The sequence below is a fragment of the Dendropsophus ebraccatus genome, unplaced genomic scaffold, assembly GCF_027789765.1.
Source record: "Dendropsophus ebraccatus isolate aDenEbr1 unplaced genomic scaffold, aDenEbr1.pat pat_scaffold_1231_ctg1, whole genome shotgun sequence".
NCBI lineage: Eukaryota > Metazoa > Chordata > Amphibia > Anura > Hylidae > Dendropsophus > Dendropsophus ebraccatus.
This window is the reverse complement of record NW_027208648.1, coordinates 17,547-44,927: the sequence shown is the minus strand read 5'-3', so window position 1 is coordinate 44,927 and position 27,381 is coordinate 17,547. Positions and strand designations below refer to the sequence as shown.

The 27,381-nt window shown below is 52.7% G+C and overlaps 1 protein-coding gene across 1 annotated transcript; it reads left to right on the top strand.

Moving 5' to 3' along the window:
• Positions 1–7,287: 7,287 nt before the first annotated feature.
• On the top strand, positions 7,288–26,399 carry LOC138775002 (protein transport protein Sec16B-like; the record flags this gene model as incomplete). The annotated part of the gene is made up of 6 exons (XM_069955763.1): positions 7,288–8,060; positions 10,652–10,727; positions 10,906–11,038; positions 14,909–15,063; positions 22,384–22,445; positions 26,264–26,399. Coding segments are annotated over exons 1-6 (1,314 nt in total), but the record flags the coding sequence as incomplete, so codon positions are not given.
• Positions 26,400–27,381: the final 982 nt, after the last annotated feature.

The window sequence follows — 27,381 nt, the reverse complement described above, 5'->3', positions numbered from 1 at the left end:
CTCTGTGTATTATCCTTATAGATGGCTCCTCTGTGTATTATCCCCCTTATAGATGGCTCCTCTGTGTATTATCCTCCTTATAGATGGCTCCTCTGTGTATTATCCTCCTTATAGATGGCTCCTTTGTGTATTATCCTCCTTATAGATGGCTCCTCTGTGTATTATCCTTATAGATGGCTCCTCTGTGTATTATCCTTATAGATGGCTCCTCTGTGTATTATCCCCCTTATAGATGGCTCCTCTGTGTATTATCCCCCTTATAGATGGCTCCTCTGTGTATTATCCCCCTTATAGGTGGCTCCTCTGTGTATTATCCCCCTTATAGATGCAGCCTCTGTGTATTATCCTTATAGATGGCTCCTCTGTGTATTATCCCCCTTATAGATGGCTCCTCTGTGTATTATCCCCCTTATAGATGGCTCCTCTGTGTATTATCCTTATAGATGGCTCCTCTGTGTATTATCCCCCTTATAGATGGCTCCTCTGTGTATTATCCTCCTTATAGATGGCTCCTCTGTGTATTATCCTCCTTATAGATGGCTCCTCTGTGTATTATCCTTATAGATGGCTCCTCTGTGTATTATCCCCCTTATAGATGGCTCCTCTGTGTATTATCCTTATAGATGGCTCCTCTGTGTATTATCCTTATAGATGGCTCCTCTGTGTATTATCCTTATAGATGGCTCCTCTGTGTATTATCCTTATAGATGGCTCCTCTGTATATTATCCCCCTTATAGATGGCTCCTCTGTGTATTATCCCCCTTATAGATGGCTCCTCTGTGTATTATCCTTATAGATGGCTCCTCTGTGTATTATCCCCCTTATAGATGGCTCCTCTGTGTATTATCCTCCTTATAGATGGCTCCTCTGTGTATTATCCTTATAGATGGCTCCTCTGTGTATTATCCCCCTTATAGATGGCTCCTCTTTGTATTATCCTCCTTATAGATGGCTCCTCTGTGTATTATCCTTATAGATGGCTCCTCTGTGTATTATCCTTATAGATGGCTCCTCTGTGTATTATCCTCCTTATAGATGGCTCCTCTGTGTATTATCCCCCTTATAGATGGCTCCTCTGTGTATTATCCCCTTATAGATGGCTCCTCTGTGTATTATCCTTATAGATGGCTCCTCTGTGTATTATCCCCCTTATAGATGGCTCCTCTGTGTATTATCCCCCTTATAGATGGCTCCTCTGTGTATTATCCTTATAGATGGCTCCTCTGTGTATTATCCCCCTTATAGATGGCTCCTCTTTGTATTATCCTCCTTATAGATGGCTCCTCTGTGTATTATCCTCCTTATAGATGGCTCCTCTGTGTATTATCCTCCTTATAGATGGCTCCTCTGTGTATTATCCTCCTTATAGATTGCTCGCCTTATAGATGCCCCCCGTGTTGTCCCCCTATATAGATCACCCTCATATATATAGGCCCCTTGTCTTGTCCATCCCCTATATAGATAGCTCCCTTGTGTTTTCCATCCCCCTATAGGTAGCCCAAAGTGTTATTCATCCCCATATATGAAGCCTACAGTGTTATCCATTCCTCTATAGGTAGCCCCCAGTTGTATCTGTGGTGTCTCACCATGGGTGTTGCTGTTGGTTACACCCTTCATAAAAGTCTGTATTTATTGTAAGCCAGCAGTGATGAAGTAATGATAAAGTTTCGCCACTAGATGCCACTATTACAGATGTGTGTATTTAGAGTCTGCACGGCTGTGGTATGGAAATGGTGGTTGTTTATCGGTGTGTCACATGGATCCGTGAACCTATAGGAGTTTCTTCTTCTTCTGTCCTATTATCTCTCACTTTACTTCTTCCTACGCACTCTTCACCCACTCACAGCGGCACCTTAGATACGCTGGAGATGGGAAGTTACAAGGGTAGAGGAAGTGTGAAGGTCTTTTGCTTTGGACGTTATAGGGGAAGGATGCAAGCTAGAAAGTTCCCTGCAGTGGTCCCTTAGGGCCCTGGCCCTCGGCCAGGTCCCCTCACTCTTCCGGGTCAGTCTTAGTCAGGTCCCCGTATGGGTAGGAAGCAAGAACAAGACACAGTTAACAGTTCCTCCTCTGCTAACTCTACACAACACTATGCAGTGTTATACTCCTACTGGAGATGACAAGTCGGAGATCATCTCAACCCATGCCAAGGACTAGGAGAGTCATAGTGCAGGACAGTATCGACTAAAGCCAAAGAAGCTAGGAACTGATCCGGATAGAGCAAAGTTGCTAAGAGGCTAGGAACTCTATCTTGCAGTGCAATTTTCAGCAGGGAAACCTCAGCATTCTGCTGTTCCCAGGTAACAAGGTCTGGGGCTTGTGTCACCGTAGGAGGACGGTTCAGCCGACACTGTAGGGCATAATACAGATAAGAAGAGAAAATATCGCTGCACCTCACACCTATGGCTGATACTAATGCTTCTCAGCTACATTAAGACAGAGCAATTTCGATTTTTGTGTTTTCATTTCTTTCTCCTTGTGCTTAAAAGGCCATAGCAGTTAATTTTTTCCACCTAGAAACCCACATGAGCCCTTATCCTTATTTTTTGTGTCACTAATTGTACTTTGCAATGACGGGCTGAATTTTTTCATAAAGTACACTGCGAAACCAGAAAAAAAGTGTGGTGAAATTGAAAAAAAAAAACAAACGTATTTTGTTTTTACGCCATTCGCCCTGGGGTAAAACTGACTTGTTATATATGTTCCTCAAGTCGTTACGATTACAACGATATATATCATGTATAACTTTGGGATATTTTCGCGCTGACGCAGTTTACCGTGCGAGATCAGGAATGTGATAAATTACTTTTATTAGGGGAGGGGGCTTTTTTATTGACAACAACACTTTATTTGTTTTTTTACACATATACTAGAAGCCCCCTTGGGGTTAGGGTTATTCCCCCCCTGGGGTTAGGGTTATTCCCCCCTGGGGTTAGGGTTATTCCCCCCCTGGGGTTAGGGTTATTCCCCCCTGGGGTTAGGGTTATTCCCCCTTGGGGTTAGTGTTATTACCCCCCCCCCCCCGGGGTTAGGGTTGTTTCCCCCCTCCCCAGGGTTAGGGTTATTCCCCCTGGGGGACTTCTAGTATATACATTTTGATCTGTCATTGAGATCTATGCTGTATAGATATACAGCAAAGATCAATGAGATTGGCACTAGTTTGCTTTCCGGGCTGCTGCAGCCAAAAACAAACGAGTGCCGAGCCGGGGACGGTGCCTTCTTGGAGCGGTCCCCGGCCGGCATCAGGTACAGCGATCTCACCCACTAGACACCAGGGAAGTGCTACCGCCGGTAATCTGAGGCTGCTGTTAACTTTGACAGCTAATAGCTGCGGTCCCGGGCTACATGTGGCACCCGGGATCGCGGCGGCTCAGAGCGGGGTCGCCGCGCGGCCTCCTGTCCTGGTAACTCTATGCACTGCAACTACTTGCTGTTTCACCCCTATTGCTCTCAGGATCCTGTACAGTTTTATGTATATTTCTGTGTGTATAACTATGTACAGTGGTATGCAAAGGCTGGTGATCACGTGACCGTGCCCCGTAACCATGGTTCCTCCAATGGCCGTCGAGTTTTGGCCAGGGGTTACCATGTGACTTCCTTTTGCAAGTCAGTCTATTCCCTGCCTCAGAGGGGACAGGTTGTCGGTGTGAGTTCCGTCCTCTACCTCAGAGAGGACAGATGTGTTCCTGCGTCCCTCTTCACCTTCAGAAGAGTGGCTGGTGCTCTGCTGTAACAGATCCTGGCTGTCCGCCTGCTCAAGTGCCTGGAGTATCCTCTCATCTGGGTGTCGTTCCTGTTTCCTACCTCCTCATCAACTCAAGATATTCACCGCAAGTACTCTAAGTCCACCCAGCCTCTCTATTCCTCTCTCACTACTACTCCCATCATCCGACACTTCTCACTCTCAGCCTATGCAGCACCACCTTAGCTCTGTATATACAAGTCTGCTATATACCCAGTTGTACTGAGCCCTGGCATTGGTGTCCGTTATCTGGTGCCCCGACTAGGTACAGCAAAGAATCGCATGCCCAGTGTCCTGCATAGTACCGCAGACCGGTCTACAGCTGTGCCACCCTCGTGCCCTAACCGTGACTACTCTATACCCTGCAGCTGCCCGGTTCCTGCCTGCTAGTAACACTCCGGCCTGGGTCAGGGTCGGGTCAGGGCATCGCATAAATATACACCCTTTGTCGTTAAGGGGTTAAAAACCATTTCCAGAATGTTGGTATATAATTTAATCAAACCATATTGCCCCATGTACCAGCGTGCAGGTCTCCTGGCCCACATGGGACCCTACACTAACTCACCACCGTGTCAGTCAGCGACCGCCATCCCCGCAAGGTGTGCACAACCAGGGAAGGGAGGCCATAGAACGGCCCTGCAACCCCACTGTCCCAGGACCAATACCCAGAGGCCCCTGTAAATTCCAACAGGCACCGGCGGCGGAGAAAGCTGTCACCAAACACAAGTGTGAAGAAGGTCTAAAACACTCCCCACACTCCAGCCGGTAGAATGGGAAGGATAGGAGGTACAAGTCATGTGTGCACAGGTGTCTCCTGCTAATTGCAGTCATGTGGGGCTTATCAGGAGGAGTGCAAACACTGAGAAAAGGGCATAATGTGGTGCGAAGACCCAAAGGTCAAGACACAAGCATCCTCCTCCTCCTCCTCCTCCTCCTCCTCTCCCGGTAACCCAGGGGAGACAGGCGGTGTTAGGTGGGCAGATGTTGAGGCATTTGTCTCGGTGGCCAGGAGCGGTATGTATCCAGCCATGGATATACTAACACGCCCATCAATAGGTTGGTGTAGTTCAGGTGATTGTGCAGAAGAACCACAGAGTCCAGCAATTGGAGATATTACTGGAAATATTACTGGGCTACCTGATTGGGCAGGGAGGCTAAGAAGCTGCTCTGCAATAGGACACAGAGATAGGAAGGGCAACTGAGTGGCACCCAGCTCAGGGATTGGTTCTCAGTCTGAACCCATACAATGGCATAGACCTGAGGCAATACATGCTCACAGTTAACCCCTAAGTTACTGTGGTAGCTCTGCGACCAGTCATTTGCTAGATGGTTAGGTGTGACGCCACTTCTATGGTGGTTGGTCGGTGGAATATAGCTCAGCCGGCTAGAAAGTTGTCGTGACGCCAGTGTTGGTTCAGCCCACAGGTTTGGTGTTGTAGCTGCTTTTAGTGGCTGGCTATATTGCTCTCCAATGGTCGGTTGGGATGGGTCCCTTGGGCTCTTAATACCTTGGTCCGGAGTGGAGATGTGACTGTCGGTACCACCACCCACAGAAGGGCTACACCGTCCTTGGGTCATTTCCCCTGTGTAGGTGCTGGTGCAATGACCACTGTAGAATGAATAAACTTTCCTTTACTTACTCTGGTAATACAGGACAAGGAAGTGACGCTGGGGGACAGATTTCAGGTAGTGGGCAGAATAGCAGTGTTGACTTTGTTACGTGCTGAGAAGAGTAGAAAGTTCAGAGAAGCGGAGAGGAGTTTGTCTTGAGAGTCCCTACCCAATGCAGTACTGTGCTCTGCCGGAACTTTTAGAAGAAGAATTGAGAAGAAGAATAATACTTGTGCCCGTTTTTTCGACCTTCGTTGCTACACCACCTTTTTTGCCCTGTACTGTCAAGTTACCTGTCCTGCCAGGGTGACACAAGCCCCAGTCTTGGTTCCCTGAGTTAAGCAAAGTGTCCGAAATTATCCGGTGTCACTTGTGCTGCAAGAGAGTACGTAGGCCCTTGGCTGCTTTGCTCTATCCAGATTTGTTCATCTGTCTAGGATACTGTCCTGCACTGTGTAGATATGTTCACGGCATGGGTTGGGGTGTCCTCTGACTTGTCCCTCTCTTTAGTGTTTAGCGCTGCATCATTAGTGGAAGTGTTGCTTTAAAGGGGTACTCCGCGGGGGGGGGGGCATTTCTTTTTCCTGACACCGGGGAGGTGGTGGCTGAGGGAAACGACATCCACTTACTTTCCCGGATCCAGTGGTGGGTCCCGCATCGCGGCGCTCCGGTTCTCGGCCGCTTTCTGGTGTCTGACGCAGGCCCGAGACGTTACGTTTCAGGTCCACTCAGCCAGTCAGTGACAGAAGTGGGATCTGAGCGGACTTGAAACGGATCCCGCCTCCATCACTGACTGAGCGGACCTGACACGTCACGGGCCCGCGTCAGACACCAGGAAGCGCCCGGGGACCGGAGCGCCGCGATGCGGGACCCACCGCTGGAACCGGGGAGGTGAGTGGACGTAGTTTCCCTTAGCCACCTACTCCCCGGTGTCAGGAAAAAAAATGCCCCTCCCCCCCGCCGGACTACCCCTTTTAAGAAAGAGAGAGTTTCTGTATTCTACATACGTGTCTGTACACTACAGCTGGTCTGTCCCGGACAGGGAACCTGGCACAGATCAGGCATCCCTGCTGTACTTAGACAGGAGCCTGGCTCTGTGTGCTACTCCTCCTCAGAGAATCAGAGAAGAACTTAACTGCTTTTCCTCTCCCCATGTGACAACTTCCTACAGGGTGTATGGAACAGCTGCTGTGAGTGGTGGATAAGAGAGTGTGAGAAGAAAGGAGGATAGAGATAGGTAGAAGAAGAGTCTCTCTCTTAGGTGATTGCAGCTGTGCAACATATACACATAAATAGACATAGTGCTAATCTAGTGGCAAAACTTATACAATACTTCATCACTACTCTACTTTTGAAGTACCAGGCTTTTGAGAGGGTTGTTCAAAACAGAAACACCCGTGGTGGGATACCACATTACTTTTCACGTTAGCTGTGCTTAGTGGTGTACCAGGAGACAGTGACACCAAGTGGTGGGAGTGCCAACTGCAGTCTTACATATCAGAGTATAGAAACACATCAATACCGACCAACACATGCTATAGATATCAGTGTAACATCTGCTCTGGGACACGGCACTATAAGTTCAGGGAGCAGTATGGTCCCTATGGGACATGGAGCAGTATAGTCGCTGATAAGGCTAGGGGGTGTAGTCATACAGTGTAAAGAGGTAACATCACACCCCCTAGCCTTATCAGTCCCTATAGGTTCAGAGACAAGGAGCAGCATGGTCCTATAGGCACTATACGTTCAGAGAGCAGAATTCTTCCTATAGGTCCCATAAGTTCAGGGACAGGCAGCAGGGGAGTAGGAGCACAGAGTATTACCTGGCGGCATAGGGAAGAGGTAGGACGTCAGGATTGGATAGTAAATTCTAGATTACTATTAGATTCAATGACAGATGATTTACGTTATATGATTTCCTTCTTCAGCCTATAGGGGACATTTACCGATTAAAATGGACCATGGGCCCCCCCACTGGTATAGCCAACCTCACCCAGGACCACCGGCAGATCTGGACCCCTGGAGGGGAGGGTATCCGCCTCCTCCACCATACCATCACATACAGGGAGCTTATGGATATTACCTTCCATATCCAGTACAAGGAGGTCATCAGGCTTGGCCCAACCCCTGGATGGACTACTACTCCCAGTATTCAGCAAACAACTCTAGACACATAGACCAGAGAAGACCGCCATCCAGAGCTGAGGTGTATGAGAGAAGACCGCCATTAAGAGCTGAGGTGTATGAGAGAAGACCGCCATCCAGAGCTGAGGTGTATGAGAGAAGACCGCCATCCAGAGCTGAGGTGTATGAGAGAAGACCGCCATCCAGCGCTGAGGTGTATGAGAGAAGACCGCCATCTAGAGCTGAGGTGTATGAGAGAAGACCGCCATCCAGAGCTGAGGTGTATGAGAGAAGACCGCCATCCAGAGCTGAGGTGTATGAGAGAAGACCGCCATCCAGAGCTGAGGTGTATGAGAGAAGACCGCCATCCAGAGCTGAGGTGTATGAGAGAAGACCGCCATCCAGAGCTGAGGTGTATGAGAGAAGACCGCTATCCAGAGCTGAGGTGTATGAGAGAAGACCGCCATCCAGAGCTGAGGTGTATGAGAGAAGACCGCCATCCAGAGCTGAGGTGTATGAGAGAAGACCGCCATCCAGAGCTGAGGTGTATGGGAGAAGGGAAGCATATCACTCATTGTCCAGGTGAGGTGACATGATACATAGGATTACCTATATGATATAACCCCCAATAGGCGGCAGTGAGGGGGCTATAACCCCCAATAGGCGGCAGTGAGGGGCTATAACCCCCAATAGGCGGCAGTAAGGGGCTATAACCCCCAATAGGCGGCAGTGAGGGGCTATAACCCCCAATAGGCGGCAGTGAGGGGCTATAACCCCCAATAGGCGGCAGTGAGGGGCTATAACCCCCAATAGGCGGCAGTGAGGGGCTATAACTTCCAATAGGCGGCAGTGAGGGGCTATAACCCCCAATAGGCGGCAGTGAGGGGGCTATAACCCCCAATAGGCGGCAGTGAGGGGCTATAACCCCCAATAGGCGGCAGTGAGGGGCTATAACCCCCAATAGGCGGCAGTGAGGGGCTATAACCCCCAATAGGCGGCAGTGAGAGGGCTATAACCCCCAATAGGCGGCAGTGAGAGGGCTATAACCCCCAATAGGCGGCAGTGAGAGGGCTATAACCCCCAATAGGCGGCAGTGAGGGGCTATAACCCCCAATAGGCGGCAGTGAGAGGATATAACCCCCAATAGGCGGCAGTGAGGGGCTATAACCCCCAATAGGCGGCAGTGAGGGGCTATAACCCCCAATAGGCGGCAGTGAGGGGCTATAACCCCCAATAGGCGGCAGTGAGAGGATATAACCCCCAATAGGCGTCAGTGAGGGGCTATAACCCCCAATAGGCGGCAGTGAGAGGATATAACCCCCAATAGGCGGCAGTGAGGGGGCTATAACCCCCAATAGGCGGCAGTGAGGGGGCTATAACCCCCAATAGGCGGCAGTGAGAGGGCTATAACCCCCAATAGGCGGTAGTGAGAGGCTATAACCCCCAATAGGCGGCAGTGAGGGCTATAACCCCCAATAGGCGGCAGTGAGAGGGCTATAACCCCCAATAGGCGGCAGTGAGAGGGCTATAACCCCCAATAGGCGGCAGTGAGGGGCTATAACCTCCAATAGGCGGCAGTGAGGGGCTATAACCCCCAATAGGCGGCAGTGAGGGGCTATAACCCCCAATAGGGGGCAGTGAGGGGCTATAACCCCCAATAGGCGGCAGTGAGGGGCTATAACCCCCAATAGGCGGCAGTGAGAGGGATATAACCCCCAATAGGGGGCAGTGAGGGGCTATAACCCCCAATAGGCGGCAGTGAGGGGCTATAACCCCCAATAGGCGGCAGTGAGAGCTATAACCCCCAATAGGCGGCAGTGAGGGGCTATAACCCCCAATAGGGGGCAGTGAGAGGCTATAACCCCCAATAGGCGGCAGTGAGGGGCTATAACCCCCAATAGGGGGCAGTGAGAGGCTATAACCCCCAATAGGCGGCAGTGAGGGCTATAACCCCCAATAGGCGGCAGTGAGGGGCTATAACCCCCAATAGGCGGCAGTGAGGGCTATAACCCCCAATAGGCGGCAGTGAGGGCTATAACCCCAAATAGGCGGCAGTGAGGGGCTATAACCCCCAATAGGCGGCAGTGAGAGGATATAACCCCCAATAGGCGGCAGTGAGGGGCTATAACCCCCAATAGGCGGCAGTGAGAGGATATAACCCCCAATAGGCGGCAGTGAGGGCTATAACCCCCAATAGGCGGCAGTGAGGGGCTATAACCCCCAATAGGCGGCAGTGAGGGGCTATAACCCCCAATAGGCGGCAGTGAGGGGCTATAACCCCCAATAGGCGGCAGTGAGGGGCTATAACCCCCAATAGGCGGCAGTGAGGGGCTATAACCCCCAATAGGCGGCAGTGAGGGGCTATAACCCCCAATAGGCGGCAGTGAGGGGCTATAACCCCCAATAGGCGGCAGTGAGAGGATATAACCCCCAATAGGCGGCAGTGAGAGGATATAACCCCCAATAGGCGGCAGTGAGAGGATATAACCCCCAATAGGCGGCAGTGAGAGGATATAACCCCCAATAGGCGGCAGTGAGGGGCTATAACCCCCAATAGGCGGCAGTGAGAGGATATAACCCCCAATAGGCGGCAATGAGGGGGCTATAACCCCCAATAGGCGGCAGTGAGGGGCTATAACCCCCAATAGGCGGCAGTGAGGGGCTATAACCCCCAATAGGCGGCAGTGAGGGGCTATAGTGGTGATGTTAGTATTGGTGTTTGTCGGCTCAGCCGATCGTGTTTATGTGGTGACGCCGGTCCGGCACACGGGGGGGATGTTGGTACCTGCTCTGTGCTGCGGCCGGCTGTACTCCCCAAAGGGTCGGTGACCTGCCGGGCTGTGATGGGTCCCTTGGGCTCTTGTCCCAGTAGTCCTGAGTGGCAACTGCCCCCCCCCCCCCCGGACTATTGGTACCACCACCCACAGAAGGGGATAAAATAAGCCGAGGTGTGCGGTGCTGTGTGTACACGATGGTATAAAAATAAGATATAAGAAGTTTACATTCAGGCTTCTAAGTAGAACAGGACACCTTTCACAAAATAGGTGTCAGTGATCTGCCCCCACACTGCATTATTCATACTCAATGTTCATACTGATCTGTAGATACAGCTGGGAGAAGTGCCTGGTGGAGTGCTTCTCCCTCTTACATATACCTTTGCCTTGCTTTGAAAGGTTGCGAGGCTGTGATGACTATAGTGTCCAGCACCCTGTGGAGAGAAGCTGTGAATCTGCAGTGGATAGACTAGAGGTAAGGAGGTTCCAGCTGGGAGGTAGTGCCGAGCCTCAGCATGCACGCCTCCTCCCTCCCCAACCCTCCTGGCTGATTAATGTACAGGCTCAGGGCTGGACAGAGGGGAGGGAGGAGGTGTGCATGCTGCGGCTCAGCATTTCTGGTGTACAGGTGACACATCCCCCTCCTCTCTCAGTATTCCAGTTCCACGGGGCACAGTTTGCTGTCACAGTACGGAGACTCGGGCATGTCATCCAGCAGCTATGAGCTGAGTCAGTACATGCAGGATCCAGCAGACTTGATTTACTCTTGGAATCCTTTGCAGGATGGTGAGTACGAATTCTCCTATCTGATGGCTTCATAATGAATACAATGTTTCTGATAGAGACTCGCTTATATTTTACTGATACAACTGAGACTGTATGAAATAATCTGTCATATCAGTGCAGCACTACATACTGCTCCACCTGTACACCAGCACCACACTGCACAATATGTACTGCTCCACCTGTACACCAGCACCACACTGCACAATACTGCTCCACCTGTACACCAGCACCACACTGCACAATACTGCTTCACCTGTACACCAGCACCACACTGCACAATATGTACTGCTCCACCTGTATACCAGCACCACACTGCACAATATGTACTGCTCCACCTGTACACCAGCACCACACTGCACAATACTGCTCCACCTGTACACCAGCACCACACTGCACAATACTGCTCCACCTGTACACCAGCACCACACTGCACAATATGTACTGCTCCACCTGTACACCAGCACCACAATGCGCAATACTGCTCCACCTGTACACCAGCACCACACTGCACAATACTGCTCCACCTGTACACCAGCACCACACTGCACAATACTGCTCCACCTGTACACCAGCACCACACTGCACAATACTGCTCCACCTGTACACCAGCACCACACTGCACAGTATGTACTGCTCCACCTGTACACCAGCACCACACTGCACAATATGTACTGCTCCACCTGTATACCAGCACCACACTGCACAATATGTACTGCTCCACCTGTACACCAGCACCACACTGCACAATACTGCTCCACCTGTACACCAGCACCACACTGCACAATATGTACTGCTCCACCTGTACACCAGCACCACACTGCACAATACTGCTCCACCTGTACACCAGCACCACACTGCACAATACTGCTCCACCTGTACACCAGCACCACACTGCACAATACTGCTCCACCTGTACACCAGCACCACACTGCACAATACTGCTCCACCTGTACACCAGCACCACACTGCACAATACTGCTCCACCTGTACACCAGCACCACACTGCACAATACTGCTCCACCTGTACACCAGCACCACACTGCACAGTATGTACTGCTCCACCTGTATACCAGCACCACACTGCACAATATGTACTGCTCCACCTGTATACCAGCACCACACTGCACAATATGTACTGCTCCACCTGTACACCAGCACCACACTGCACAATATGTACTGCTCCACCTGTATACCAGCACCACACTGCACAATATGTACTGCTCCACCTGTACACCAGCACCACACTGCACAATACTGCTCCACCTGTACAACCAGCACCACACTGCACAATACTGCTCCACCTGTACACCAGCACCACACTGCACAATACTGCTCCACCTGTACACCAGCACCACACTGCACAATATGTACTGCTCCACCTGTACACCAGCACCACACTGCACAATACTGCTCCACCTGTACACCAGCACCACACTGCACAATACTGCTCCACCTGTACACCAGCACCACACTGCACAATATGTACTGCTCCACCTGTACACCAGCACCACACTGCACAATACTGCTCCACCTGTACACCAGCACCACACTGCACAATACTGCTCCACCTGTACACCAGCACCACACTGCACAATACTGCTCCACCTGTACACCAGCACCACACTGCAACAATACTGCTCCACCTGTACACCAGCACCACACTGCACAATACTGCTCCACCTGTACACCAGCACCACACTGCACAATACTGCTCCACCTGTATACCAGCACCACACTGCACAATACTGCTCCACCTGTACACCAGCACCACACTGCACAATATGTACTGCTCCACCTGTACACCAGCACCACACTGCACAATACTGCTCCACCTGTACACCAGCACCACACTGCACAATACTGCTCCACCTGTACACCAGCACCACACTGCACAATACTGCTCCACCTGTATACCAGCACCACACTGCACAATACTGCTCCACCTGTACACCAGCACCACACTGCACAATATGTACTGCTCCACCTGTACACCAGCACCACACTGCACAATACTGCTCCACCTGTACACCAGCACCACACTGCACAATACTGCTCCACCTGTACACCAGCACCACACTGCACAATACTGCTCCACCTGTACACCAGCACCACACTGCACAATACTGCTCCACCTGTACACCAGCACCACACTGCACAGTATGTACTGCTCCACCTGTATACCAGCACCACACTGCACAATATGTACTGCTCCACCTGTATACCAGCACCACACTGCACAATATGTACTGCTCCACCTGTACACCAGCACCACACTGCACAATATGTACTGCTCCACCTGTATACCAGCACCACACTGCACAATATGTACTGCTCCACCTGTACACCAGCACCACACTGCACAATACTGCTCCACCTGTACACCAGCACCACACTGCACAATACTGCTCCACCTGTACACCAGCACCACACTGCACAATACTGCTCCACCTGTACACCAGCACCACACTGCACAATATGTACTGCTCCACCTGTACACCAGCACCACACTGCACAATACTGCTCCACCTGTACACCAGCACCACACTGCACAATACTGCTCCACCTGTACACCAGCACCACACTGCACAATATGTACTGCTCCACCTGTACACCAGCACCACACTGCACAATACTGCTCCACCTGTACACCAGCACCACACTGCACAATACTGCTCCACCTGTACACCAGCACCACACTGCACACTATGTACTGCTCCACCTGTACACCAGCACCACACTGCACAATACTGCTCCTCCTGTACACCAGCACCACACTGCACAATATGTACTGCTCCACCTGTACACCAGCACCACACTGCACAATATGTACTGCTCCACCTGTACACCAGCACCACACTGCAAAATACTGCTCCACCTGTACACCAGCACCACACTGCACAATACTGCTCCACCTGTACACCAGCACCACACTGCACAATACTGCTCCACCTGTACACCAGCACCACACTGCACAATACTGCTCCACCTGTACACCAGCACCACACTGCACAATACTGCTCCACCTGTACACCAGCACCACACTGCACAATACTGCTCCACCTGTATACCAGCACCACACTGCACAATATGTACTGCTCCACCTGTACACCAGCACCACACTGCACAATACTGCTCCACCTGTACACCAGCACCACGCTGCACAATATGTACTGCTCCACCTGTACACCAGCACCACACTGCACAATACTGCTCCACCTGGGCACCAGCACCACATTGTACAATACAGTATGTACTGCTCCACTTGGACACCAGCACCACATTGTACAATAAATACTGCTCCACCTGGGCACCAGCACCACATTGTACAATATGTACTGCTCCACCTGTACACCAGCACCACACAATAAATATTGCTCCAGATATCTTTGCAGCCAACTAGTGTATGGTGTCACGTCCTTTATCACTGCACTTCTGATCACTTAGGGCTGAAATCATCTCTTCCGCAGCAGCACTCTTTGCATAGTGGGGGAAGCTGCCAGGGTGAGGATACAATCCTGTCAGTAAGAGGTGGAGACTCATCTCCTGACTATAGCAGCATATGTTGGAGTGGTGATCACATGGAAATGTATGGCTGTAACTGAGCTGGGATGACAGCAATGACACTGCAGGAATATGGCTGAGAGCTAGAACTAAATGTCTAAACCAAAAAGAATAGTGTGTAGATCAGGGATGGGGACCCTGCGCCCCTCCAGCTGGTGCAAAGCTACAATTCCCATCATGCTAGGAGGGCTGAAGCTTTAGCCTGATGAGAGTTGTAGTCCTGCTGGAGCTAGGGGGGGGGGGGAGGGGTTCAGGTTCCCCGTCTGCAGAAGCTTCTGGAAGGTCACAATGTTTCCTCTACCATCCCAGACACCTTGGAGCAAACTCCGCAGCCCACTGCTCCACTGAAGTTCCCCCTGCCCCATGTCACTGTGGCCTTTGGGGCCCAAGGGCAGTTGATAAGAGTTTGCCCCAACTTCCCAGATGAGGGTCAGCCGGCACTGGTGGAGATTCACAGCCTGGAGGTAAGTGTGTGTATGTGTGTATAATATATATATATATATACTGTATATATATATAATATATATACACGTCGTGTGACATCACATAATAACAATTAACAATATTTAAAGACTTTTGGTTGCTGTAATGAAAAATAGAGATCTGTCAAGACGTCTTTGTTTTCCCTGAGGGCGGCTTCCCTCCTCTTGTCTGGCGGCGGCTTCCCTCCTCCTGAGAGGCGGTGCACTGAGGGGGGGGGGGGGGGGCTGCAAGTTGCGATGGTTGCATGGAGAGACCCTTTTCTGGTTTTCATCCCTCTCCTCCGTCCGTATTTCTGGGGTTTTGCCCTCAGTTTGCAGCGGGTGACTCCAGACTCAGTAGATGATCACAGAATGCAGAGACACGCCCCACTGACTCCGGGAACGCCCGGTTGTCCATGTTTGATCATATATTTGGGTGATGAGGAGGGGGCACAGCACAGACCAGGTGACATGGTTAGGAAGCTCCCCCGGCTTGTCCTAGAGAGGAGTCTCTCACAGAGCGCTTCACTCCGGCTTCCACCATCTTATTGTAGATTACAATGGTTAGACAGACAGGCAGCTGGCCAGGGAGTCAGGCGCGGAGTCGGACAGGCGGATAGTAACACATGATGGGTCTGTAGGAAATGTCGCAACCGCCATGAGAGATAAGGAAGGTGGTCGGATGGGGCTCCTGTAGATGTCTATGGCATAATATACTGTGGTCAGAAACACAAGACAGAGTCTCGTCCTCTCACCCCCTCACCCCGACAAACTGCCCCTTGGGAGGTGTCAGCCCCAACCTGAAGACTGAGCCCAACAGTGGATGAGAGCCTCGAAGGGAACTGATTGGGGCAGGGACTCCAGCCTCCCCATGACTGGCCGCTGCACCGGCCAGTCAGCACAATCATCAGTAACTTTAGCTGAGAAGGCCCGGCCAGGGAGTGGTGAGGTCCCGGCCGCAGCAAGTGTTACTAGGGACGTCGTTGGCGAGTCCCTGCTGCTGGCTGTGCAACTGCTATAGACTTATGAGGTGAGCAGAGCATCCTGTGTGGGAGGGATGACGGTATGTGCGGTACGGGAGGGATGACGGTATGTGCGGTACGGGAGGGATGACGGTATGTGCGGTACGGGAGGGATGACGGTATGTGCGGTACGGGAGGGATGACGGTATGTGCGGTACGGGAGGGATGACGGTATGTGCGGTACGGGAGGGATGACGGTATGTGCGGTACGGGAGGGATGACGGTATGTGCGGTACGGGAGGGATGACGGTATGTGCGGTACGGGAGGGATGACGGTATGTGCGGTACGGGAGGGATGACGGTATGTGCGGTACGGAGGGATGACTGTATGTGCGGTACGGGAGGGATGACGGTATGTGCGGTACGGGAGGGATGACGGTATGTGCGGTACGGGAGGGATGACGGTATGTGCGGTACGGGAGGGATGACGGTATGAGTGATATGGGAGGGATGACGGTATGTGCAGTACGGGAGGGATGACGGTATGTGCGGTACGGGAGGGATGACGGTATGTGCGGTACGGGAGGGATGACGGTATGAGTGATATGGGAGGGATGACGGTATGTGCGGTACGGGAGGGATGACGGTATGTGCGGTACGGGAGGGATGACGGTATGTGCGGTACGGGAGGGATGATGGTATGAATGATATGGGAGGGATGACTGTATGTGCGGTACGGGAGGGATGACGGTATGAATGATATGGGAGGGATGACTGTATGTGCGGTACGGGAGGGTTGATGGTATGAGCGGTACATCAAATGGAAATCCCGCCACTCACCATATTCATCTCATAATTTTATTTGGTTTAAAAACCGTAACAGTGTGAAACAGCTGTTCTCGGTAGCCGCTTCCCTCCTCCTTACCTGCCTGTGCTTATAGTGCTGATAGTTCCTGGTAGCCGCTTCCCTCCTCCTTACCTGCCGGTGCTTATAGTGCTGATAGTTCCCGGTAGCCGATTAAGCACCAGCAGGTAAGGAGGAGGGAAGCGGCTACCGGGAACTGTCAGCACTATAAGCACCGGCAGGTAGTGCTGACAGTTCCCGGTAGCCGCTTCCCTCCTCCTTACCTGCCGGTGCTTATAGTGCTGATAGTTCCTGGTAGCCGCTTCCCTCCTCCTTACCGGCGGGTGCTTATAGCTCCTGGTAGCCGCTTCCCTCCTCCTTACCTGCCGGTGCTTATAGTGCTGATAGTTTCCGGTAGCCGCTTCCCTCCTCCTTACCTGCCGGTGCTTATAGTGCTTATAGCTCCTGGTAGCCGCTTCCCTCCTCCTTACCTGCTGGTGCTTATAGTGCTGATAGTCCCCAGTAACCGCTCACTTCCTCTTGCCACCGCTGCTCTTTTGATGCTTTTCTGTTATATTTTGTGAAACTGAATCTTATAAAGATATACAATGTAACTTTTCTATAGTTTCATAGAGTTTATAGCGCTGGGGCCATTCCGGGCCCCCAGAGAACCCTTCACCCTGCCCACCAGCTTAGACGCTGAGACCTACTGAAACATAAACAGCCGGCTGGGATATGCACCAGGCCCCAGGATATGCATTCTGCGCCAGGAGAGAGCAGCGACAGGAGGAGGGAAGCGGCTACCAGTAACTATAAGCACCCGCAGGTAAGGAGGAGGGAAGCGGCTACCAGGAGCTGTAAGCACCGGCAGGTAAGGAGGAGGGAAGCGGCTACCAGTAACTATTAGCACTATAAGCACCCGCAGGTAAGGAGGAGGGAAGCGGCTACCAGTAACTATAAGCACCCGCAGGTAAGGAGGAGGGAAGCGGCTACCAGTAACTATAAGCACCTGCAGGTAAGGAGGAGGGAAGCGGCTACCAGTAACTATAAGCACCCGCAGGTAAGGAGGAGGGAAGCGGCTACCAGGAGCTGTAAGCACTATAAGCACCCGCAGGTAAGGAGGGAAGCGGCTACCAGGGATTATAATCACCGACAGGTAAGGAGGAGGGGAGCGGCTACCAGGGATTATAATCAACGACAGGTAAGGAGGAGGGAAGCGGCTACCAGGAGCTGTAAGCACTATAAGCACCCGCAGGTAAGGAGGAGGGAAGCGGCTACCAGGGATTATAATCACCGACAGGTAAGGAGGAGGGAAGCGGCTACCAGTAACTATAAGCACCGGCAGGTAAGGAGGAGGGAAGCGGCTACCAGGAGCTATAAGCACCCGCAGGTAAGGAGGAGGGAAGCGGCTACCAGTAACTATAAGCACCGGCAGGTAAGGAGGAGGGAAGCGGCTACCAGGAGCTATAAGCACCCGCAGGTAAGGAGGAGGGAAGCGGCTACCAGTAACTATAAGCACCGGCAGGTAAGGAGGAGGGAAGCGGCTACCAGTAACTATAAGCACCCGCAGGTAAGGAGGAGGGAAGCGGCTACCAGTAACTATAAGCACCGGCAGGTAAGGAGGAGGGAAGCGGCTACCAGTAACTATAAGCACCGGCAGGTAAGGAGGAGGGAAGCGGCTACCAGTAACTATAAGCACCGGCAGGTAGGAGGAGGGAAGCGGCTACCAGTAACTATAAGCAACCCGCAGGTAAGGAGGAGGGAAGCGCTACCAGTAACTATAAGCACCGGCAGGTAAGGAGGAGGGAAGCGGCTACCAGTAACTATAAGCACCGGCAGGTAAGGAGGAGGGAAGCGGCTACCAGTAACTATAAGCACCGGCAGGTAAGGAGGAGGGAAGCGGCTACCAGTAACTATAAGCACCCGCAGGTAAGGAGGAGGGAAGCGGCTACCAGTAACTATAAGCACCCCGCAGGTAAGGAGGAGGGAAGCGGCTACCAGTAACTATAAGCACCTGCAGGTAAGGAGGAGGGAAGCGGCTACCAGTAACTATAAGCACCCGCAGGTAAGGAGGAGGGAAGCGGCTACCAGGAGCTGTAAGCACTATAAGCACCCGCAGGTAAGGAGGGAAGCGGCTACCAGGGATTATAATCACCGACAGGTAAGGAGGAGGGGAGCGGCTACCAGGGATTATAATCACCGACAGGTAAGGAGGAGGGAAGCGGCTACCAGGAGCTGTAAGCACTATAAGCACCCGCAGGTAAGGAGGGAAGCGGCTACCAGGGATTATAATCACCGACAGGTAAGGAGGAGGGAAGCGGCTACCAGGAGCTATAAGCACCCGCAGGTAAGGAGGAGGGGAGCGGCTACCAGGGACTATAAGCACCCGCAGGTAAGGAGTAGGGAAGCGGCTACCAGGGACTATAAGCACCCGCAGGTAAGGAGGAGGGAAGCGGCTACCAGTAACTATAAGCACCGGCAGGTAAGGAGGAGGGGAGCGGCTACCAGGGACTATAAGCACCGGCAGGTAAGGAGGAGGGAAGCGGCTACCAGGAGCTATAAGCACCCGCAGGTAATGAGGAGGGAAGCGGCTACCAGGGACTATAAGCACCCGCAGGTAAGGAGGAAGGAAGCGGCTACCAGTTACTATAAGCACCGGCAGGTAAGGAGGAGGAAAGCGGCTACCGGGAGCTATAAGCACCGGCAGGTAAGGAGGAGGGAAGCGGCTACCAGGGACTATAAGCACCCGCAGGTAAGGAGGAGGGAAGCGGCTACTAGTTACTATAAGCACCGGCAGGTAAGGAGGAGGAAAGCGGCTACCGGGAGCTATAAGCACCCGCAGGTAAGGAGGAGGGAAGCGGCTACCAGTAACTATAAGCACCGGCAGGTAAGGAGGAGGGAAGCGGCTACCAGGAGCTATAAGCACCCGCAGGTAAGGAGGAGGGAAGCGGCTACCAGTAACTATAAGCACCGGCAGGTAAGGAGGAGGGAAGCGGCTACCAGGAGCTATAAGCACCCGCAGGTAAGGAGGAGGGAAGCGGCTACCAGTAACTATAAGCACCGGCAGGTAAGGAGGAGGGAAGCGGCTACCAGTAACTATAAGCACCGGCAGGTAAGGAGGAGGGAAGCGGCTACCAGTAACTATAAGCAACCGGCAGGTAAGGAGGAGGGAAGCGGCTACCAGTAACTATAAGCACCGGCAGGTAAGGAGGAGGGAAGCGGCTACCGTAACTATAAGCACCCGCAGGTAAGGAGGAGGGAAGGCGGCTACCAGTAACTATAAGCACCGGCAGGTAAGGAGGAGGGAAGCGGCTACCAGTAACTATAAGCACCGGCAGGTAAGGAGGAGGGAAGCGGCTACCAGTAACTATAAGCACCGGCAGGTAAGGAGGAGGGAAGCGGCTACCAGGAGCTATAAGCACCCGCAGGTAAGGAGGAGGGAAGCGGCTACCAGTAACTATAAGCACCCGCAGGTAAGGAGGAGGGAAGCGGCTACCAGTAACTATAAGCACCGGCAGGTAAGGAGGAGGGAAGCGGCTACCAGTAACTATAAGCACCGGCAGGTAAGGAGGAGGGAAGCGGCTACCAGTAACTATAAGCACCGGCAGGTAAGGAGGAGGGGAAGCGGCTACCAGTAACTATAAGCACCGGCAGGTAAGGAGGAGGGAAGCGGCTACCAGTAACTATAAGCACCGGCAGGTAAGGAGGAGGGAAGCGGCTACCAGTAACTATAAGCACCGGCAGGTAAGGAGGAGGGAAGCGGCTACCAGTAACTATAAGCACCGGCAGGTAAGGAGGAGGGAAGCGGCTACCAGTAACTATAAGCACCCGCAGGTAAGGAGGAGGGAAGCGGCTACCAGTAACTATAAGCACCGGCAGGTAAGGAGGAGGGAAGCGGCTACCAGTAACTATAAGCACCGGCAGGTAAGGAGGAGGGAAGCGGCTACCAGTAACTATAAGCACCCGCAGGTAAGGAGGAGGGAAGCGGCTACCAGTAACTATAAGCACCGGCAGGTAAGGAGGAGGGAAGCGGCTACCAGTAACTATAAGCACCGGCAGGTAAGGAGGAGGGAAGCGGCTACCAGTAACTATAAGCACCCGCAGGTAAGGAGGAGGGAAGCGGCTACCAGTAACTATAAGCACCCGCAGGTAAGGAGGAGGGAAGCGGCTACCAGTAACTATAAGCACCCGCAGGTAAGGAGGAGGGAAGCGGCTACCAGGAGCTGTAAGCACTATAAGCACCCGCAGGTAAGGAGGGAAGCGGCTACCAGGGATTATAATCACCGACAGGTAAGGAGGAGAGAAGCGGCTACCAGGGATTATAATCACCGACAGGTAAGGAGGAGGGAAGCGGCTACCAGGAGCTATAAGCACCCGCAGGTAAGGAGTAGGGAAGCGGCTACCAGGGACTATAAGCACCCGCAGGTAAGGAGGAGGGAAGCGGCTACCAGTAACTATAAGCACCGGCAGGTAAGGAGGAGGGGAGCGGCTACCAGGGACTATAAGCACCGGCAGGTAAGGAGGAGGGAAGCGGCTACCAGGAGCTATAAGCACCCGCAGGTAATGAGGAGGGAAGCGGCTACCAGGGACTATAGCACCCGCAGGTAAGGAGGAAGGAAGCGGCTACCAGTTACTATAAGCACCGGCAGGTAAGGAGGAGGAAAGCGGCTACCGGGAGCTATAAGCACCGGCAGGTAAGGAGGAGGGAAGCGGCTACCAGGGACTATAAGCACCGGCAGGTAAGGAGGAGGGAAGCGGCTACCAGGAGCTATAAGCACCCGCAGGTAATGAGGAGGGAAGCGGCTACCAGGGACTATAAGCACCCGCAGGTAAGGAGGAAGGAAGCGGCTACCAGTTACTATAAGCACCGGCAGGTAAGGAGGAGGAAAGCGGCTACCGGGAGCTATAAGCACCGGCAGGTAAGGAGGAGGGAAGCGGCTACCAGGGACTATAAGCACCCGCAGGTAAGGAGGAGGGAAGCGGCTACCAGTGACTATAAGCACCTGCAGGTAAGGAGGAGGAAAGCGGCTACCGGGAGCTATAAGCACCGGCAGGTAAGGAGGAGGGAAGCGGCTACCAGGAGCTATAAGCACCCGCAGGTAAGGAGGAGGGAAGCGGCTACCAGTAACTATAAGCACCGGCAGGTAAGGAGTAGGGAAGCGGCTACCAGTAACTATAAGCACCCGCAGGTAAGGAGGAGGGAAGCGGCTACCAGTAACTATAAGCACCGGCAGGTAAGGAGGAGGGAAGCGGCTACCAGTAACTATAAGCACCCGCAGGTAAGGAGGAGGGAAGCGGCTACCAGGGACTATAAGCACCTGCAGGTAAGGAGGAGGGAAGCGGCTACCAGGAACGATCAGATCTGATGTAACAAATGTCATTCGCAGGACCCCCCTCCCCTCGGATCCCGCTAATCTACTATAACCTGTGTCCATAGGGAGACAGGACACATGAATCAGTCTCTGCTTCTCTTCTGGTAACATGGATGACGTCCTGACTCTTCTGCTTTGTGTCCAGGTTCTGCTTCATGACACCTCAGAGCAAGAGGAGATGAGAGGATTCCCGGGACCGGTGCAGAGGTGAATGATATATAAGACGCGTATAGTATCCAGGAGGAAGGGGCCGTATAGTATCCAGGAGGAAGGGGGCAAGTGTAATACCCAGGAGGAAGGGGCAAGTGTAATACCCAGGAGGAAGGGGCAAGTGTAATACCCAAGAGGAAGGGGCCCATTTAGCACCCAGGAGGAAGGGGCCCATTTAGCACCCAGGAGGAAGGGGCAAGTGTAATACCCAGGAGGAAGGGGCAAGTGTAATACCCAGGAGGAAGGGGCAAGTGTAATACCCAGGAGGAAGGGGCACATATAGCACCCAAAAGGAAGGGGCATGTATAGCACCCAGGAGGAAGGGGCAAGTGTCATACCCAGGAGGAAAGGGCACGTATAGCACCCAGGAGGAAGGGGCAAGTGTAATACCCAGGAGGAAGGGGCAAGTGTAATACCCAGGAGGAAGGGGCAAGTGTAATACCCAAGAGGAAGGGGCCCGTTTAGCACCCAGGAGGAAGGGGCAAGTGTAATACCCAGGAGGAAGGGGCACGTATAGCACCCAGGAGGAAGGGGCAAGTGTAATACCCAGGAGGAAGGGGCAAGTGTAATACCCAAGAGGAAGGGGCAAGTGTAATACCCAAGAGGAAGGGGCAAGTGTAATACCCAGGAGGAAGGGGCAAGTGTAATACCCAGGAGGAAGGGGCTGTATAGCACCCAGGAGGAATGGGCCCGTATAGTATCCAGGAGGAAGGGGCAAGTGTAATACCCAGGAGGAAGGGGCAAGTGTAATACCCAGGAGGAAGGGGCACGTATAGCACCCAGGAGGAAGGGGCACGTATAGCACCCAGGAGGAAGGGGCACGTATAGCACCCAGGAGGAAGGGGCAAGTGTAATACCCAGGAGGAAGGGGCCCGTATAGTATCCAGGAGGAAGGGGCCGTATAGCACCCAGGAGGAAGGGGCAAGTGTAATACCCAGGAGGAAGGGGCACGTATAGCACCCAGGAGGAAGGGGCAAGTGTAATATCCAGGAGGAAGGGGCCGTATAGCACCCAAGAGGAAGGGGCATGTGTAATATCCAGGAGGAAGGGGCCGTATAGCACCCAGGAGGAAGGGGCAAGTGTAATACCCAGGAGGAAGGGGCAAGTGTAATACCCAGGAGGAAGGGGCCCGTATAGTACCCAGGAGGAAGGGGCCCGTATAGTACCCAGGAGGAAGGGGCCCGTATAGCACCCAGGAGGAAGGGGCACGTGTAATACCCAGGAGGAAGGGGCAAGTGTAATACCCAGGAGGAAGGGGCAAGTGTAATACCCAGGAGGAAGGGGCCCGTATAGTACCCAGGAGGAAGGGGCCCGTATAGTATCCAGGAGGAAGGGGCCGTATAGCACCCAGGAGGAAGGGGCACGTGTAATACCCAAGAGGAAGGGGCATTGTATAGCACCCAGGAGGAAGGGGCAAGTGTAATACCCAAGAGGAAGGGGCAAGTGTAATACCCAGGAGGAAGGGGCCCGTTTAGCACCCAGGAGGAAGGGGCACGTGTAATACCCAGGAGGATGGGACACCCAGGGGCCTAGTGCATGCTCAACATGATGTGCCTACTCACCTATAACCTTCCCATCCAGCTCCATACACTGTGCCCGCTCGCCACACTCACCTATAACAAGGGGCTGGCTGATTTTAGCCTGGGGGCACCCAGCACTGGCCCATGAGTATGCGGCTAGCGGCCCACCCTTCAGGACCACTCAGGCCCTTCCCTATTATTACGCTCCCCACATCAGTGCAGTGACGCTAGATGCCCCCCGCTCCTGTACTTCTGCCAGATGCTCTGACAGTCCGGATAATATCTTCGGCCCTTCCAGCGATCTGAGACCAGGGAATTCCAAGGGGTTGGAAGTCACTTTCTTGTATATGTCTATGGGACGGCTCCGTGCTGATACAGAACCCCTCCCCCCCCCCCATAGACTTATATTGCCAAAGTGACTTCTAGCCTCTTCATACAGAGCAGCAGGAATTCCCTGATCATAAATGACGGAGGGGCTGGGACGTTATCCGTCAGCACATACAGGAGCGTCTGGCAGCACTGATGTGGGAGGTTAATAAAGGGAAGGGCTGGAGTGCTCCTTTAAGGGAATCAGCACCATCAGATATTGGTTCCCAGCTGCAGAGTATTGTATATCAGGTCACAACTACTTTTCCTTCCGATATAGTCACCGCTCCCTGCCTGTCAGTGGCAGAGAGGCCGCCAATAGGTCAATTTTCCCGGCAACTGACAGGTAGAAGCGTACTAGTCCTAGGTGGCTCCCCGCCCAGATGACTGGTTGCCGCCCCTCTCCCGATCCCGCACAGCATAATAAATCATCTTTTTTCCCATTATAAAGCCGTACCTCCCAAGTAACTGCGGATACAAGATACAAGATGCTGGGAAAGCTGGGTGACCTCCATTATACTGACTACTATACCGGATGCTGGGAAAGCTGGGTGACACCATTTTACAAGATGGTGGGAAAGCTGAGTGACCTCCATTATACTGACTACAATACAAGATGTTAGGAAAGCTGGGTGACCGCCATTTTTACTGACTACTATACAGATTCTGGGAAAGCTGGGTGACCTCCATTATCTGACTACTATACAAGATCTGGGAAAGCTGGGGGACCTCCATTATACTGACTACTATACAAGATGCTGGGACAAATGGGTGACCACCATTATACTGACTACTATACAAGATGCGGGAAAGCTGGGGGCCGCCATTATACTGACTACTATACAAGATGCTGGGAAAGCTGGGTGACCTCCATTATACTAACTACAATACAGGATGCTAGGAAAGCTGGGTGACCGCATTATACTGACTACTATACAAGATGCTAGGAAAGCTGGGTGAACCTCCATTATACTGACTACTATACAGGATGCTGGGAAAGCTGGGTGACCGCCATTATACTGACTACTATAGCAAGATGCTAGGAAAGCTGGGTGACTCCATTATACTGACTACTATACAGGATGCTGGAAAGCTGGGTGACCTCCATTATACTGACTAGTATACAGGATGCTGGGAAAGCTGGGTGGACCGCCATTATACTGACTACTATACAAGATGCTGGGAAAGCTGGGTGACTTCCATTATACGGACTACTATACAAGATGCTAGAAAAGCTGGGTGACCTCCATATACTGACTACTATACAAGATGCTAGGAAAGCTGGGTGACCGCCATTATACTGACTACTATACAAGATGCTGGGAAAGCTGGGTGACCGCCATTATACTGACTACTATACAAGATGCTAGGAAAGCTGGGTGACCTCCATTATACTGACTACTATACAGGATGCTGGGAAAGCTGGGGGACCTCCATTATACTGACTACTATACAAGATGCTAGGAAAGCTGGGGGACCTCCATTATACTGACTACTATACAGGATGCTGGGAAAAATGGGTGACCTCCATTATACTGACTACTATACAGGATGCTGGGAAAGCTTTTTCTTCAGGTTGGCTGTGGTATTGCAGGAAGGTTCCAGTGAAGTGAATGGAGCAATGTTGTAATTCCAGACACAATCAGATGTGGCGCTGTCTGCATTTTGTTCACACCTGCTTCATGGCTTCCCTGATGACTGAGCCGTGGCAGTACGAGGGAGATAATTCTGTCATCTTCAACCAAAATGATTGCCTGTCAGATACAAAACTCGAGAACCGAATCCTAGCAATGACCCCTCCCCCCAAAAAAAAGTATCAAACACAAGCGGAATCAGGACCCCCCGATATAATATAGGTCTGAGCTCTCATAGACTGATTAGTCAGGATGTGTCTCCTCTCTGGGCTCTAATCCGTCTTCTCTCCTACAGGGAGGATTTACATAAAGTGGATGTACTGAACTACTGTCAGCAGAACGTCCGCCAGTGCCTGCGCTCACCGGGGGCGCACGGCCACCACAACGCTCTGCTATGGCAGGTGCTGCTGCAGATGTGCCGGCAAAACGGGGTAAGTGCAAGACAACACTACAAGTCTGCTGCACGATGAACAAAGGTCGCCACGCATCTATACCCCAGCAGCCGTGCAGTGCAGGTCACCACGCATCTATACCCCAGCAGCCGTGCAGTGCAGGTCACCACGCATCTATACCCAGCAGCCGTGCAGTGCAGGTCGCCACGCATCTATACCCCAGCACCGTGCAGTGCAGGTCGCCACGCATCTATAACCCCAGCAGCCGTGCAGTGCAGGTCGCCACGCATCTATACCCCAGCAGCCGTGCAGTGCAGGTCACCACGCATCTGTATCCCAGCAGCCGTGCAGTGCAGGTCACCACGCATCTATACCCCAGCAGCCGTGCAGTGCAGGTCGCCACGCATCTATACCCCAGCAGCCATGCAGTGCAAGGTCACCCCACGCATCTATAATCCCAGCAGCCGTGACAGTGTCAGGTGGCCAACGCATCTATAACCCAGGCAGCCGTGCCAGTGCAGGTCGCCAATCATCTATATCCCAGCAGCCGTGCAGTGCAGGTCGCCACGCATCTATATCCCAGCAGCCGTGCAGTGCAGGTCCCACGCATCTATACCCCAGCAGCCGTGCAGTGCAGGTCACCACGCATCTATACCCCAGCAGCCGTGCAGTGCAGGTCACCACGCATCTATACCCCAGCAGCCGTGCAGTGCAGGTCACCACGCATCTATACCCCAGCAGCCATGCAGTGCAGGTCACCACGCATCTATATCCCAGCAGCCGTGCAGTGCAGGTGGCCACGCATCTATAACCCAGCAGCCGTGCAGTGCAGGTCGCCACGCATCTATATCCCAGCAGCCGTGCAGTGCAGGTCGCCACGCATCTATATCCCAGCAGCCGTGCAGTGCAGGTCGCCACGCATCTATATCCCAGCAGCCGTGCAGTGCAGGTCACCACGCATCTGTATCCCAGCAGCCGTGCAGTGCAGGTCGCCACGCATCTATATCCCAGCAGCCGTGCA